Source organism: Tachypleus tridentatus, chromosome 4 (genome assembly GCF_004210375.1).
Source record: "Tachypleus tridentatus isolate NWPU-2018 chromosome 4, ASM421037v1, whole genome shotgun sequence".
In the NCBI taxonomy this organism is placed as follows: Eukaryota; Metazoa; Arthropoda; class Merostomata; order Xiphosura; family Limulidae; genus Tachypleus; species Tachypleus tridentatus.
In genome coordinates, this window is record NC_134828.1 from 23,232,798 (window position 1) to 23,250,695 (window position 17,898).

Consider the following 17,898-nt stretch of genomic DNA (forward strand, 5'->3'; position numbering starts at 1 on the left):
TTGTAATTCAGTGGACCCCCTAATCAAAATTATAGTCATAGTAAAATTATCAAACATTGATAATTGGTTAGTAATATCCTGCTTTTTTTTTTTACTTTTTTGTGTGTGGCCCGGCATTACCAGGTGGGTTAAGGCGTGCGAATCGTAATCCGAGGGTCGCGGGTTCGCGCCCGCGTCGCGCTAAACATGCTCGACCTCCCAGCCGTGGGGGCGTTATAATGTGACGGTCAATCCCACTATTCGTTGGTAAAAGAGTAGCCTAAGAGTTGGCGGTAAGTGGTGATGACTAGCTGCCTTCCCTCTAATCTTACACTGCTAAATTAGGGACGGCAAGCGCAGATAGCCCTCGAGTAGCTTTGTGCGAAATTCAAAAACAAACAAAAACAAAACAATACTTTTTTGTGTATTATGAAAATAAACTTTTGACTTGGACTCAGCAATGTGACTTCCTTTCATTTTAAAGCTGGCGTCCCTAAACATTATGTTATGTTATACATTTACTACTTATCCCAGAAATGTGTCCAGCATATTTTATTATAACAGTAATGGGCTGTAATAACTGTTCTAATGTTGTTTTATTATAAGTAGTATTTTAGACAATACAGCTTCATAAATTACTGTTACGTATGTCTTCAGATAAAAAAAATTACTTCAAGCTTTGGAAGTTGATTATTTGTAACTTGATTTTCATTTTGATATGATGTCAAATACAGTCTATTAGCATGATGGACTTAAATTGTTTAGAAACTTGACAAATTACTGGAAATAAAAAGACAGACGGCAAAAGTCATAGTTCGGTACATGAATACTGTAACTTGTCAACTACTAGTTATAGGAGTGACATGTCGCTTTCAAAAAAAAAAAACCCTTCCTCGCGGGAACAGCAGTAAGTTTTCGGATTTGTAACGCTAAAATCAGGGGTTCGATTCCCTTCAGTAGACACAGCAGATAGCCCGATGTGGCTTTGCTACAAGTAAACAGACATTCAAAAATCCAATTAAAGTGAACAATAAGTAAGTTTTAAAGCGTAAGAAAGAAAACAAAACAAACACTATAACATATAATCTCACTCATCAAACCTTAAATTAAATCGTAACTCATTATAGCAAAAACAAACACAAAACAAATGAAATAAACTGTGACCAACCGAAAACCATTTGCAGAAATAAAATGACAAACATCTACAGCTGATAGTTAATCAATCAAAAAACATTAGTTTAAACAAGATTTATTTGCAAAACAAAATGGAGCAGATCTCTGTTTATGATATCAGTATCGCAAACCAGAGACAATGCAACACTACACAAGTTCACAGTTGTACAGAGTTAATATTGCAGTATTGAGATTCATTGATGTACGACGGGTAAAGTTTGAGATCTGCTTTACAGTCAAGAGATTCAGAAGTTTCTGTTAAATAATTCGGATACTGACAGCAAGAAAAAAAACAACACAACTCGAGAGCAACTGCACACACTCAAGCAAAGCTCGATATTAAATACAATTTCACTTTAGTTGAGAAAAGACTGCTGTCATCAGGTCCTTCTTTAACTTTTCCAATTTTGGACAAGCTAGTTGGTAGAGCTAGTGAATGGATATTTGAAAATAACGGAAAGTACGAATAATAATGGTATATATTGTTGTTAAGCCATCCAAAAGTCTAGTGCTGTATCCCACATTCCTAAGTTACCTACTACCATTTCCATTATATAGATTCTTGTGAATATTAACTCCCAATTCAAAGAAATTTGTACAATCTATCTATACTTGAATACGATTTAAATCCATGGGAAACGTTGACAACGGAACATAACCCAGCAGGTATAAACTTTATTAACTGCACAAATACAACATAATATTTTTTTTAATTTTATAAAGACAAGTATGGATTGATATATACATGAGAGCTATTGTAATGTAGAAAATTTAAATGATGCAAAAAGTACTGAAAGATTTGTTTGTTTTAGAATTTCGCAAAGCTACTCGAGGGCTATCTGCGTTAGCCATCCCTAATTTAGCAGTGTAAGACTAGAAGTAAGGCAACTAGTCATCACCACCCACCGCCAACTCTTGGGCTACTCTTTTACCAGCGAATAGTAGGATTGACCGTAACATTATAACTCCCCCACGGCTGAAAGGGCAAGCATGTTTGGTGCGACGGGGATTCGAACCCGCGACACTTAGATTACGAGTCGAATGCCTTAACCCACCTGGCCATGCCAGGCACTAGACTAGAGAGAAGGCAGCTAGTCATCACCACCCACCACCATCTCTTTGACTGCTCATTTACTACCGAACAGTGGGATTGACCATAACTTTATAACGCTCCCACGGGTGAAAGGGCGAGCACGTTTGGTGGGAGGAAGATGCGAACCTGTGACTCTCAGATTGCGAGTCGATAGCATCTCGTCTATTATATATGTGTATACTGGTATTCTTTTCGAAATAAATAGAACCCAGCAAAATTCTGTAAAAGAATTAGAGAGCTAGATTTGTCTTTTTTTTTTTCTGTATGATTGTCGTCTATTTACTTACTTAAATGAAAATTCACTGAAATAGTGAAATATTGGTTAATTCCTAAACACGTACGTAACTATTTAGTCTGATTTATTAGTATAGTAAGCTTTAGTTTAACCCAGCCAATACTGTTAAATAGTCGTTGTTAATATTCAGACATTTTAAAGGTGGTTTTAAACGGACGATTTTTGTGGCTGCCATTTTGTTTCATCACCATCTCTACTGTTAAGTACTAGTGTACTTAATGGTGGTTCCTGTTTAGTGTAACCAAAGGTATAATTAATATAAGTTTACGACTCTCTACATTCTATTTATTGGGCCGTCAGTGCAGGAAAACGAGTTTCCCACATTGATGTCGTGGGTGTGTTATAAGAGTTAGAGTCGAAACCCAATATTTGATTACAGTCGAGCACAAGTTGATTACGTAAGCGGAACTAGCGCTTAGATGGTTCGGACTATTACTATAAGATTTCTTCAGCGTACTTAACCAATCTATGGGTATCCATTTGATGTTCTGATAAAAATACACATACATATATATATATATACGTGTATAAAATAGCATATCATTCATGTACTTAAATACCTTTTTTAAGCAACAGTTGGCGTGATATATAGATAGAGAGACAAGTGACAACTTCCAAAGGTAATGTATATACTTTGTACGTAAAATTAAACAAACAAGAGTACTTAATATATAAATTTTAAACTGAAATTGGGATCCTGCCATAAAAAGAAAATAAGAGTACTCACGGGCCACTCATGAGTCAGTGGGGCACATTTTTGTTGACAAAAAACAAAACTAACCAACCGGTTTCTCTTAATTTGGACTAAACATTTTGCCCATGTTTATTGGCTAAAAAAGAAGACATTTTCTGCACGTTTTTAGCGTTGGGGTTGCGAAAAGTAATTTACAGAGGTAAGGTGACTGAAATTTGTCAGCGCATCACGAGCTTAATGATTAAACACAGAAAAAATGTGTAAACTTCCAAATGACACATTGAGGTGTTCAAGAACCGTTTAGAACCACATTGGTAGTTACTGTGCAGCAAACCAAGTACAATATTATGTCTGTAATTGCTTTCAAAGTGTTCTTGTCTACTTATCCCACTGCTGACCATCATGATACTTCAATCTTCCCTACATAATCACAGATGAAACCGTTTGTATCTCATTTGGAACCTAAACACAAAATTTTGCAGAAGCATAAAAGATTGGCAACTGCTTAATTAACGATACTTGATGAGGCTTTACTGATATATATATATACACACAAACACACTGAATTTACTCTTCGCAGGTAGACGTCAGTACCAGCTGGTATAGAGACTTGAGGGTGCTGTATTTCACTTCAAAATTTACCAATTAACAAACAAAGACTTGTCTCGAAAACACAGATCCAAAACCACCTTCTTTGGGGGTTTCTGGATGGAACTTACTTTTAGTATTTAACAAAATGTAAAGTAAAGATACCCATTGGTTCCTGGAGGACATGAAAAAATTATGAATTTTAAAATGAAGTAGGAATTTTTCTATAGAAAGTAGTAAAACAATAAGTTAAAAAATAACCACAAATTATAAAAATGTATCCCTATTTTATCAGCTTTACACACTTATCTATGTAAGATCCACACTTATTTGTGTAAGATCCACCCTTATTTGTGTAAGATCCATATTTTATTTTAAAATTGAGAATCTTTTATACCATTCTTTGAACTAGACAAGGCCCGGCATGGGCAGGTGAGTTAAGGCGTTCGATTCGTAATCCGAGGGTCGCGGGTTCGAATCCCGGTCGCACCAAACATGCTCGCCCTTTCAGCCGTGGGGGCGTTATAATGTTACGGTAAATTCCACTATTCGTTGGTAAAAGAGTAGCCTAATTAGGGACGGCTAGCGCAGATAGTCCTCGAGTAGCTTTACGCGAAATTCAAAACAAACAAACAATGAACTAGAAAGGCGTATTTTCTAACTTTTCAGCGTCAGGTAATTGCCCTAGTTTTGACGGATGGAAATTTCTCAAGAATACACCATCTATAAGCTATGTGTGATTTGTTTTTTTACTTAAATATTGTAGAAGCAGGGCTGGACTCCATGCCAATACTACAAATAAAATCCGCGCTTTAAGCTATGTGTGCATTATCAGAATGACAGTCAATCCCTTAGCGTGGATGATGGATGGGTGGTGCTGGTTGTGTTTGCCCTAGCCAGTAGTTCAATAGAAACAACGACATACAGTCTTAGCAGTTTTTCCATAAATATAAATATAGGTAGAGGAAGGAATCTTGTGATCTAACAACAAACAACAACAAACTTATCGAACAATGAAGAGAATGTTCTAGGAAAATACCTGGCACTGAAAAAGTACTTTGAACGTACTAACGACTTTCTCTGGTTGTCAGTTCTCTTTGTGCGACAAAAGGTTTATTATCACTACGCGAGGCTAAGTATAGTCGCAGCTTAAAAACATGAAATCGAGATTTCTGAGTTTATAGAGAAAAAAAAAACGTTTGATTGTCACATATAACTGTTTCAAATGTCACCCAAATTTTATCAAGAAAAGGAAAACAAAAGCACTCAAACACATATAAAATATATTCCTGTTTCGAGTATTTATTACTGTAAAATTATCTCTAAGTCTTAAGTATGATGGAACATGAATTATGCTTTGATCTAATTGAAAGACGTGTAAGTGTGTTAATATCGTAGTATGTGTCACATGTTATGATAGTCATGTATGTGTGTGTGTATATATTTTAGTATGTGTCACATGTTATGATAGTCATAACAGTCAGAGATAAAAAAAATAAAAGACTTTTGACTGTTCAGAAAAACCTCGCTTGAAGGTTTACCACTTTAAAATTCGTTATTCGATCCCTGCCTTGGGCACGTTACAAATAGCCCACTGTGCAGCTTTTTCTCTTAAACGTGTAAACCAGTTGAATTCACTGTTCATTTTCCTATACATTGGAATATTTCACAGGCTTTAAGTTTGAATTTGGAAAGTTTCGTTCACTAATGGACATAAATTTGTACAAAGTATTTATTCAGTGTGTCAGTAAACAAGTCGCTTTAAAAATTACAAAAGCAGACTTGAGCCTCTGGTGGCAATAAAAGTTGTATATTTGTGACTGATTGGTCATTGCATGGACGTTTGGAGACATCATTCACGCCCTTGTTACTATAGGAAGGCCTGGCATGGCCAAGCGCGTAAGGCGTGCGACTCGTAATCCGAGGGTCGCGGGTTCGCGCCCGCGTCGCACTGGGGGCGTTATAATGTGACGGTCAATCCCACTATTCGTTGGTAAAAGAGTAGCCCAAGAGTTGGCGGTGGGTGGTGATGACTAGCTGCCTTCCCTCTAGTCTTACACTGCTAAATTAGGGACGGCTAGCACAGATAGCCCTCGAGTAGCTTTGTGCGAAATTCCAAAAACGAACAAACAAACATAAATGCTATAGGAAAAAAAAAACGTTTTAAGTATTCAATATTTAATAGGCCTAACATTTGTGATTAAAAATATCACATGACTTCGTTTTTTTTTTACGGGTTCAATGTGTCCGTTTCAGATTTGAAATGCTGTTTTTGAACGTCATTAATTTAGAATACAAAACAGTCAAATTAAAACCTCGATAAATATACGGTTAACCTGACTTTTATCATAAACGTTAGGCCTATTGGTTTCTCTTGCTTCGCCGTCTCTAGACATTTAAACTGTAACTTTGAAAGTTTTTAAAGCATACGTAAATAAAAGTCCTGACCTCTTGGGCAGTGATTTTGGGGGATGGAAGAAAATATTAATCACAAATAATATTTTTATACACCTATGATTTGCATTGCAAAATAGACAAGTTAAGAATATGTGTTTATAAACACAAAGGTACATCATGGATGACCTGTGCTGTGCCAACAGCTGGTGTTGAAACCCAATATTTATCGTGATAAGTCCTCAGACTTACTGGTCAATCACAAGAGGAGGTGGGGTTGAGGAAAAAGTAAAAAACGAGCAGTTTTTGTAATATTTATCCCAAATGCTAGACCTATAGGTTTCCAATGCTTCCACTATTTGACTATTAAACTACATGTTTTGAACATTTATGCTGCATGTATAAATAGCGTTTCAGGGAAATCGAATTTCTCGTCTCTCATCTAACTAACGAGTCCTTTTATTGGATGAAAGGCTCCTTGAGGGGAGCAAATGTCCAAAATGATGTGTGTTTTTTTTTCTAATTCGGGATCTCAGTTATATAAAGTAAGGCTCGGAGGAAGAGGGGGAGGAAAATGTAGTTTATCTTTCTATTACTTATTTCCAATAATTCTGCAACTTTTTGGTGTTTAAGCGGCTACTATTCATGATGTAACCTGAAGACTGGCTTTTATTTCAATCTTTTTCTGGTTTTTAGCATCTCAGAATTTCGTACAGCTCGTGGAAATTACTGTCGACGAAGCGTATCAAAAACGTATTTGGCGTAACGTTTGAATTTATAACGTACGATAATCATGACCACGCATATTTAAGTTATCTGTAATATAAACTGTCTGCACTCATACGTTTCTCTTTTTTTTTAAAGTCATAATTTAACAGGACTAAATTGCTGGATCTTCTATATGTCGTATCTATGTGCATTTTGTTTCCAGGTGCTGGCTAGAGACGCTAGAAATCGATTGGTGACGTTCGAATACCACGTGATTTACAGTATGAGCTATTCTGTTCCTGTTTTGTACTTTACAGCATGGAGACAAGGTAGATGGTTTGATAAGTTTGGTAAACACGTAAAATCAGAAGTGTATGTAATATGAATAAACGGTGAAAATTACCCAATGGTGTAACATCAGACTTGGAAAATACGGTAAATGTAATAAAAGTCGAATTAAAAACTGTCATTGAACTATGAGTAATCAAATATGGGAGAATTAATACTATTAAAAAATAGAAAAAAAAATGAAGAGGAAAAAAGATAGAATTAATAATACATAGGGTACCATAATTTTAATAGAAAATTTTAATGTGTAACTTTTATCAGAAATATAACACAAATTGGGCCTGATTGTTGTTCCCTGATGGACCGTTTTCTGTTCTCTCGTGGTCGTATGCCACGTTTTATTTATAACCACCAATGATGTTTACGCCGTTTTATTCTGCAACGTTTTAGGTAATTTGCTAAAGGTCATGTGTCACTCAGATCGATTAAAATACCTTCTCACACAGATTCTCCGAGTATTTTGCGAGACGTCGTGCCTACGCATAATTGTATGTTAGTTATATTAAAAACAATGAAGTAATTAATAATTCACAATTAGAGCCGAGTTATTTATGTGTCTGCGTCTCACACAGAGATGGTTTGCATTGATTTATAAAGTAAAAACGTCTATCAGTGTAGTTAGTTGCTTTACAAGCACGCGAGTTGAGTATCACAGATTAATAATAATGGTAATTTTAAGGTATGTTCTTTATTGAATGAAGATGGTTGTATTTATTAGATAAGTTACACTATGGATTATACACTGAGTCGACTTTTAACAACGAACTTATTGAATTAACATTTTTCAAATACTGTGTTAGAGTTTAAATTTGTCGAATGTGATGACAAGATGAACTGAGAAACTTTGGGTTAAGACGCTTTGAGTACAGATTGGCCTAGTGATAAAACTCTGGACTTCGAAATTGGTGAACCCGGGTTCGAACGTGTAAATACCAGAAAATATTTTGCAAAATTTAATCTGTGAGTGCGTAAAAGGAGAATCAGTCAGTAGCTGACGTGAAAGGTGGGTGCAGTTGACCGGCTGCCTTCCCTCTGGTCAGTATTTCGAAATGAGTGATGTAGGCATATACCCTCAGTATTTTTGTCATACATTACCAACGTATCGTTTTTTATGGTGTAGGCATGGAGTTTAGAACTTAAATATAACTTGCAATTTTAACAAGTTTATTGAAGTTAACCATTGTCGTTTCAAAGAAAGTTGTCCTCCTATTGGATATTGCTGCCGGTCTACAGGCTTTCTTCTGTTAAAAGCTTACTAGTCCAAGTTCTTAAGTCTGGTTATTAATGTTTCTACTGTAATATAACTCTTTATGAATTATACATCGTTTATCAAAGGCTAATTCTCAAATTTTGAATTAAATTTCTGACTAAAATTTATATACGTCTTACCTACACGATTTCACTAGGATTAGAAAATAAAGTATGAGAAAGGCAAATAGTTACCTCGTTCTGTACTCAAAGGACGTCGCTTCAGTCGGGGCGCCAGACAGTAGGGGGGGGGGGGAGCTAGAAACGATGATATCACCAATGAGGATGACTTCATAGTTCCAAGACATTTCACCAGAGGGCGAGTTGCTACGTTAGGCAAAAGACAGAGAGAGTGTTGCCAGGTGCTGGTGCTATAACAGGGGGTAATGATACTGGAAGTTATCTAGAGAGTGTGTTATAGGGTCATTGTTATGCCGTCATAACAGACGGAAGTTATCCAGAAAGTGTTCCATAAAGTGACACCAGAGAGGAATTGGTGTGATGTAGATCAATATGAAATCATAGTTATAAATTATTTAAACTCATAATTTAATGTAATTTCATAACGTGTTTACAGTTTACTTTATAAGTCAATCATTAAATACAACTTACAAAGGCTGACAGTCCTATAGAGCTGTATACAGTTCTCAATAACCTCAACATCTTGCACAAACATTACCCTCAGTAACATTGTCCACCTTTGTAATACTAATAAATATATAAATTACGTTAGATTAAATTATTAGTTTTAAAACTTTATAACTATAGAGTCATGTTAATCTACATCACACAAGTGCGTCCCTTCGTGTCACTTTGTGGCACACCTTCTGGACAACTTCCTTTTGTTATTATGGCCTAACAACATGATACTAGAACACGCTGTATAGACGGCTTCCATTATTGTGTCCGTCTGTCGTGGTTGAAGCGTCTTCTGATTCCACTTTGTGGAACGTTGACGTCATAGTCTCTACTCCTCTTTATTGCCGTGCAATTTCACAGTGAGGCGATACGCTTTCGGCAGAGGACGGCCGAGGTAACTCTAAAGCAGTTGTTCCATCTTTGTTTAAACAAGTGATCGTAAAGTTAAATGAATAATTTTTAACTAGTTTTCTATTCTGTTTGTGCTTGACCAAATTTTTAATTATGCTAAGACAAAAGTATATATGATAATTACTCATACGACTGTAAATTCAGATATTCAAAAAAATAATAATTTTAATCCGTTTGTTATCTTGGACCTTATACAAAACATAGGGGCCGGCATGGCCAAGTGGGTAAGGCACTCAACTCGTAATTTGAGGGTCGCGGGTTCGAATTTTCGTCACACCAAATATGCTCGCTCTTTCAGCCGTGAGGGCGTTATAATGGTACGGTCTATCCCACTCTTCATTGGTAAAAGAATAGCCCAAGAGTTGGCTCATGGTTCATAGATAACCAACTCTAATTTAGAAATGCTGACCAGGAAGAGGGCAACCTGCCACAAATATCCGCTGCCTACATGGCATCTCGAATTTCAGATCTTCTGAAGTGCAGCCATGGTCTTGTATATTATTATATTATTACATATTTGTTAATGTATGTTCATTTAACTAATTTTTTGTTTAACCGTTTTGAACCTCTAGTATTAATGTTTAAAATGTTTGCAAATAGCTATTTGTGCATAGTTGTCTCCAATTTTGAATTGAGAAACTACAGAGGTTCGTTTGCTTGTATTTAATCAGAAAGCTACACAATAGGCTATGTGTGCTCCGCTCAAAAAACAGGTATCGAAATCTGGTTTCTAGCGTTGTAAGTCTAAAGACATACATCCGTGCCACTGGGGGACGACTGTACGCGTAAAACCGACTAGTCAATAGCACTCACTATAATATTTGGACAGGTCTTGCTCGACCGATTAGTTGGATTTACCTTTTACCCCTATAACTCACCCACGTCCCCAAAGTGCGTAGTGCAGTTGTGCGGCAACGGAACACGAACTCGGAACCTTTGGATACACAGGCCAAGTACAATGACCATGTGGTCACTCCCGGACCTAACCTACAGGTTTTTATGTAACATGTTATGAAACAAAGGTAAATGTTAAAGGACTAGTGATAGAATAGAAACATCATCTGCACGAGGAGATGTAATTATATAATTCTTGGGTTGGATGTCATCACCACCCATCGCCAACTCTTGCGTTACTCTTTTACCGACGAATAGTGGGATTGACTAAAAACAAAGTCTTTGCTTAGGTTTACACGTATTTCTGGGGGTTAAAAAAAATTACACAATTTAACATATTAAAATGTTTCAAGTTGCCAGTAGGGGCGCTGTATTTAATTCTAGTATCGATGTAACTTTTACATTTGGTTGTTATTATATAGAACTTCATCTGGGCCTGGCATGACCAGGTGGGTTAAGGCGTGCGACTTGTAATCTAAGGGTCGCGGGTTCGCATCCCCGTCGCACCAAACATGCTTACATTTTCATCCGTGGGGGCGTTATAAAGTTACGGTCAATCCCACTATTCGTCGGTAAAAGAGTAGCCCAAGAGTTGGCGGTGGGTTGCGATGACTAACTGCCTTCCCTCTAGTCTTACACTGCTAAATTAAAGCCGGCTAGAGCAGATAGCTCTCGAGTAGCCTTGCGCGAAATTCAAAAACAAGCAAACAAACAGAACTTCATCTTGTTTGAAGCCCAGAGCTTCGTAATGGGCTGTCTGTGCTCTGTCCATCACGGAATTTAGCGTTGTGGGTAAATATACCGATGATCTACCGGAGAACCATAAAGAAATATTGGGATTTGTACTCCCACTTCCTTGAGTATAAGCTTGTATGACCGTATTACTGTATATTGGCTTTGTTTTGAATTTCGCGCAAAGCTACTCAAGGGCTATCTGCGCTAGCCGTCCCTAATTTAGCAGTGTAAGACAAGAGGGAAGGCAGCTAGTCATAACCACTCACCGCCAACTCTTGGGTTACTCTTTTACCAACGAATAGAGGGATTGACCGTTACATTATAATGCCCCTACGGCTGAAAGGGCGTGTTTAGTGTGATGGGGATATATTATCGTAGAAACGTTGGTCATATTTCAATAGACTGAGCGCGGTCCAGTTGTTAGCGTGCCGAACTGTGAAACTGTGGGTTCATTGTTCACGTAAGGCAAATACAAAATCACACTTCGTCCTTCGAGACCGTGAATGCGTTATAAGGATGGCAGTCAAATTCGAATATTTCGCCAGACAAGAGTCGTTCCGAGAGTTTTCAGTTGGTACTGTTGACTAACTGCCGTCCCTTTGGTCTGTAGGTTCAAAATTGGGGAAGCCTTTAATGGCTTTGCGTGAATATTCGAAAACAAAGATTTCTTTTCTATCCTTCTATCTGCCTGTCTGTCTCTCAAGAAATGTGTCGGTGGAATCGTATCAGTATTTCAAATCTCATAACCGATTTATATGTGTAAAAAGAAATATTATTATTTTATAAAGAGCGCATTTTGGTCATGCCAGATTTAGATAAGTAGCGGTGACTCAAATAAAGTAAATTAATCATTTGTAAGAAACCCTGTTCGTCTTGGTATTTGTTCTGGTACACTAAAGCGAGTTTGGATTTAATATCTCTTTCCTTAGTAACCTGTTGTAAAATGGTAAATATTCTAGACTTAATTTGTCATTCAGACAGCAAGTGATCTGATAATTAGCGGGAGACGGAATTATTGAGAACCGTTGTCTCCAGTTGCTGTACGTGATGAAACACCAGCGCCCCTATGTAGCGAAAATGCACTTTCAAACAGCGCACGCAATATTGTAGTTAGAAGACATCGTTCCACGTGCTTTAACTTTGGGGCGGGATTTGTGAATGCATATATGGCCACTCTGAACAACAACAACAAAAGATGACCATTAAAGTACTACATCAGCATATGTATATGTTTGTGTTTTTAATTAGCGAACAAATGATGTCGAAAATCAGAATAAAAATATCGCATTCCAAAAATGTGTGAGTGGAACTTACACTTGGCTTAAAATCATTAAGACGTTACACTATCTCTTTGTCTTACTTTTAAAATGATCCTGAGCATAAACTTATTAGAAAATAAAGACGCGGTTGTGGCTTGCAGTGCTTAAATAGTTAAAAAATTATAGATGGCACTATACGATTAGTTTTGTTCTTCTTACGAATATGTAATTAGAGAGTAATTATAATTAATGTTCGGACCAAAGCCAGCTACCTAAAAAAAAAAAAACAACAAAAATTCGACCTAATAGTGAGTATAGTCAGTTAAATATATTTTAATTATGTTATCACTTATAAACTTTGGAATGCATTGTTTCATCATTTCAGTTTACGATACTTTTGGCCTTCATCCCAATAATGTCTGATGACGTTCGAACAACTTAGGATACTTAGGTTAATTCTAAATACGTATATTAGGGTAACAGTGCAAAGCAATATCTCTAATAAAAGCATAATAATAAAATATAAAATTAAAATAATACAATTAGATAAAATTAACATTCTAATCAATACTGTCAGTGAAAATAACAAAGTAAGAAAAACATATTTATTAAGCCTACTAGTAGTAGCTATTAGCTTCAAGTACTATTGGAATATACTAAAAAGTGTTTCATATATATATATTTATTGAATAATCTAATCTACATTTTACCTTATTTATACCCAGAAATCATATATATAAACAGCAGTATGTATGTGTTTCTGTTCCTCATTATACATTTCCATATTTTTCGATCAATCAGCACCATCACCTCATCTAATTTTATATTGATAGAAATCATGAAAACAGTTTGTTTTTATATTCAGTATTGATACCTTTTTTGTATTTTTATTACACTTAATGTTTATCACGTTAAGAAAAAACAAATAGAAACTTATTTTCTGTTCTTTATTACAAACGAGTTTTTATTTTTCCCGTACGTTGTACGGGAACTCCAGTTAGCAAATTCGTGTATAAAAAAAATTGTATTCTCTTTAAGGTAATGAATTTCTTTAGCTGTGATCATTCTATATGGTTTAACTAAGGGATTTTGTTTGTTTGTAGTTAAGCGTAAAATTACACAACGGGCTATCTATGGTATTCGTACCACGGATAATCAAACCAGTCTTTTAACATTTTAACATTTTTTTTACTACATTTTTGTGTAAGAAAAAGGGGAGTTTTGTTTTTTTTTTTTACTAAAATACCTAAGTTTTTCTAAAGTAGTTTTAAAAGCAGCTATAAGATGGCGCTTTTGTTGTTAACTGACAATCTTTCAAAAGTAGGCATAGCAGCACTGTAGTAGCTATTATGACTTGTGTGACAATGTTATAATAAGAAACATATGCCAGAAATAAATAGAAGGATCTAAACGATCACCACTTTTTAGTGAAAGCTGTGCAACGTACAAAGTAATACGAGTAATCTTAATAGGAAGGTAACTTCTACACCAGTAACTTTTCATAAATTTTATATTATTATTATTATTTGAATTTAAATTTTGTTTTATTTTCAGATGGCTCTCCTTTATCTCTCGAGGAGGTGTGGGGTCAGGTTCCTCAGTGTTATCAAAAACAATTAAAAAAACAACGTTGGTCTATTCTAACTCAACAGGTAAATTTCTCACAGATGTAGTTGAAATTTGAGTGATATTAGAATAATATTAAGTCAGAAATAAGTGGTCATATTTCTAATATCAATTAAACAAATACCGTGGCTTGAATGAACCTATGATGATTAATATTAAGGCCTAGCGTGGGATAATGGTTAGCGTGCGTGGTGTGAATCTATGAATTCATAGATCACAACCAATTACTACCAGATATGTATCTTAGAACGGCTTGTATAGGTATTAACACTTTTAATACCTATATCAGTCGTTCTGAAATACATTTTTATTTCAAGTTGATTTCTTGTCTTAAAGAATTGCTACCAGACTTGTGCCCGGCAACGGTCAGTTGCAACCCTTTTTGTTAACCTGCAGGTGGCCCAAGAAGGCCCAGATGTTGTTCTGTACTTTATTTTGATCAAAGTGTTGATACCTATACCAGCCATCTTGAAAGTACATGTTTACTTATCTCGTCACGAATTGCCACAAGTCTTTCCTTGATCTTTGGGGCTCTAAATAATAAGTGTAGATCAAATTTCACTACTTGAGCAGAATAGTTATCGGGATAGCCGCCAGAGGATGACATAAGTGTGCCGCCCTCAGATAATGGGTAGAAACAATGACATAATATAAACCAAATACAAAGACGTCATAGTTTCACGAAGTATCACCAGAACGCGCATTACAAGACAGGTAAAAGATAGAGAGAGCATTGCTAGATGTGACGTCATAGTTCCACGAAGTAGAACCAGAGGGCGTGGGTACCCTAGAAAGTAGTGATAGCTTAGTTCTATGCCAGACGGCCTTTTACTATTTAAGTTACTATAGGTAGACAGTGCTACAAAGGTTTTACACAGAAAACCTGCTACTACAGACAGACAGTATTACTAATGTTTGTAAGAGGATGCCAATTTTTAGGTTATATAAGAGAATACTATTATTACAGTCAAATGTTGTTACCAAGGTTTCTATAGGCGTTACTCGGTGGATTATATATGTTTTAAAAAGTGGATAGTCCTGTAGGATTGCATACAGATTTTAACTTTCCAGTTTATGTATGTAATTGCGTGCGTTTTACAAATGCAAATGTGTTCAGAAATATTGTGTTACAAAGGCTCTATAGTAAGATGTTATTACTAGGTGTGTGTCTTACAAAGGCAGATAGTGTATAACAGGATTGCAAACATACATTCATTGCACATATTTTACAAAGATATTTCTGTACTGTTGTAGGACAGCATAAAATTTCAACGTCTAAACTTATTTTTTATTTACTTATATTTGTATAGAACGATAGTGTTATCAACACCTTTTAACTTATTTTGAAAAGGTTTATGTATCTAATTTTGATGTAACATACTGATATTAGTTTTAGGTTCTATATTTAAGTGTACTTTTTGCAGTTTTTGCCGTGAAAAAGATGCTTATATAAATATCATGCAATAATTTAACATAAAAGCTCACACTTTCACTAATTTGTCATGTTTCTTCAAGCGTTTGGCCTTACTAGATATATTCCTTGTGCCTTATAAAGATGGATGCAGTTATTAAGATTCTATATATGCATTGTGTTAATAAGGTCAGGACCATTATGGCCATGTGGTTAGGGTGCTTATCTCGTAATCTGAGAGTCGTGGGTTCGAATCCCTGTCACATCAAACATGCTCGACCTTTCAGCCATGTATGTGTTATAACGTGATGGTCAATCCAGCTATTAGTTAGTAAACAAGTAATCCAATAGTTAGCAGTGGGTGGTGATGACTAGCTGCCTTCCCTCTAGTCTTACACTGCTAAATTAGGAACGTCTAGCACAGATAGCCCTCGTGTAGCTTTGTGTGAAATTCAAACCAAACAAACAAATACTAATTCGTGATGATGAGGAACCCACTTGAAGTAAAAATATTTCTCAGAATGGCTGATATGGGTATTAACACTTTTACTACAAAAGCAGAGAGCAGCATTTTTGAAGATGACCTAAGAAGGTCAAAATATTGTTTTCTACTTTAGTGTAAATACCCATACCAGCCATCTTGAGATATATTTAAATAAATACTAAAGCAAAATTAAAAATCTAGATTCAGTTATTACTGTTTTTAATTACCTACTTTTTACAGTGGGCCAAAGATATTATCATTACAAGGTGTTACTAAAGATAGTATTACTTTAGGCAGATAATGTTTCTATAGATTTTAGGATTTTAACATATCTGCTGTTTCACTTTCATAAGTTAAACCCATATTTCAACGAGACAGATATAAAAACATAGATCATATCATACATATTATCCATTATTTGAATGAAGTAGTTATTATAACTAATACCTTACTTTATACACTTTTATTATCCTGAAAAGGATGATTATTTAACTCTTTATATAAAAACCAGAAGTTCTCTTTATGTATCTTTCAAGAATTTATGTACATTTAAGCTTATTAGTTTTACAAAAACATTTTTCACCAATGAACCTAATAAAAAATGGGACCTTTAATTATAAACCTTGTGATTATTTCACAATATTTTCCTCACAAAGATTTTGAAACAATGTTTTGGTAACATGAATTGAACAGTTCTTTGATTTTGTTACATAAAGTCCACGTTTTATGATAGACTAACATGCTAGAATGTAAGTAAAATTAACAAGTATAATACATACTTAACAAAACTACAGGTATGCTAATATAGTATACACATCATAGTTCATAATTGTGTTGGATTAGCTAGCTCTCTTACAAGTTATGTCCATATTACCATTTGTTTATTCCAATTCAATATGTGATATTTTATTTAGTTTACAAATGACTGTGAACAGTTCTTGTACTTTACAACAGTCAATCAAAAGGTTAGTTTAATTATTGCATTAATTATTCTATGTTATAATTATTTACGATGTTTCAGACCAAAAAAATATAATTAATGATATAAATTTTCGAAAAAATGCTATGGTAACACCTAATATTCAGTGTTCCTATATATCAGATGAAATATTGCACAGTAATAGAACAAGTTGAGGTCGCTGATAGGCGTATGACAATGGTCAGTTCTGAAATCTAATATAAAAACTCAACTGAACGTTTGACTGGCTGTTGTAAAGTACAAGAACTGTTCACAATCATTTATAAACTAAATAGAATATTATGTACTGAGTTGGAATAAACAAGTGGTAATACAGACATAACTTGTAGGAAAGCTAATCCAACACAATTATAAACTATGATGTGTATACTATATTAGCATACCTGAAGTTTTGTTAAGTATTTATGGTATTCGTTAATTTTATTTACATTATTACATATTGGACTTTAATGAAAAGTTGATTTTATATTAGAAAATTAAAGAATTGTTCAGTTCATGTTGTCAAAAAAAATGTTTCAGAACTTTGTCAGGAAAATGTCATTGAAATAACCACTTTATTTATAACTAAAGATCTTTTTTTGCGATTATGTTCATTGGTGAAAAACGTATTTGTAAAACTAATAAGTTTGAAAGATGCAGAAATAGAATTTCTGATTTCTATGTAGAGAATTAAATAAGTGTCCTTTTCATTCAAGTAATTGATGTGTATGAACTGATGTATGTTATAACAGCTGTCTTGTTGAAATAAGAGTTTAACTTGTGAAAGTTAAACAGCAGATGTGTCAACATCCTAAAGAACTATAGAAACATAGCCTAAATTCATACTATCCTCAGTAACACCTTGTAATAACAACATCTTCACCCCACTGTAAAAAGTTGTAAGTGAAAATTATAATAAAAGCTTACACTTTCACTAATTTGTCATGACATATTAATGAAA

At 35.0% G+C, this 17,898-nt stretch overlaps 1 protein-coding gene across 1 annotated transcript in view; it reads left to right on the plus strand.

The window, feature by feature from the left end:
• The window catches only part of Atg10 (Autophagy-related 10), a 55,138-nt gene that overhangs the window by 27,818 nt on the left and 9,422 nt on the right, over positions 1–17,898 (plus strand). Inside the window, exons 3-4 of the mRNA XM_076497213.1 lie at positions 7,148–7,253; positions 14,013–14,110. Of these exons, the coding sequence (XP_076353328.1) occupies positions 7,148–7,253; positions 14,013–14,110 (204 nt within the window). The remainder of the gene's footprint in view (positions 1–7,147; positions 7,254–14,012; positions 14,111–17,898) is intronic.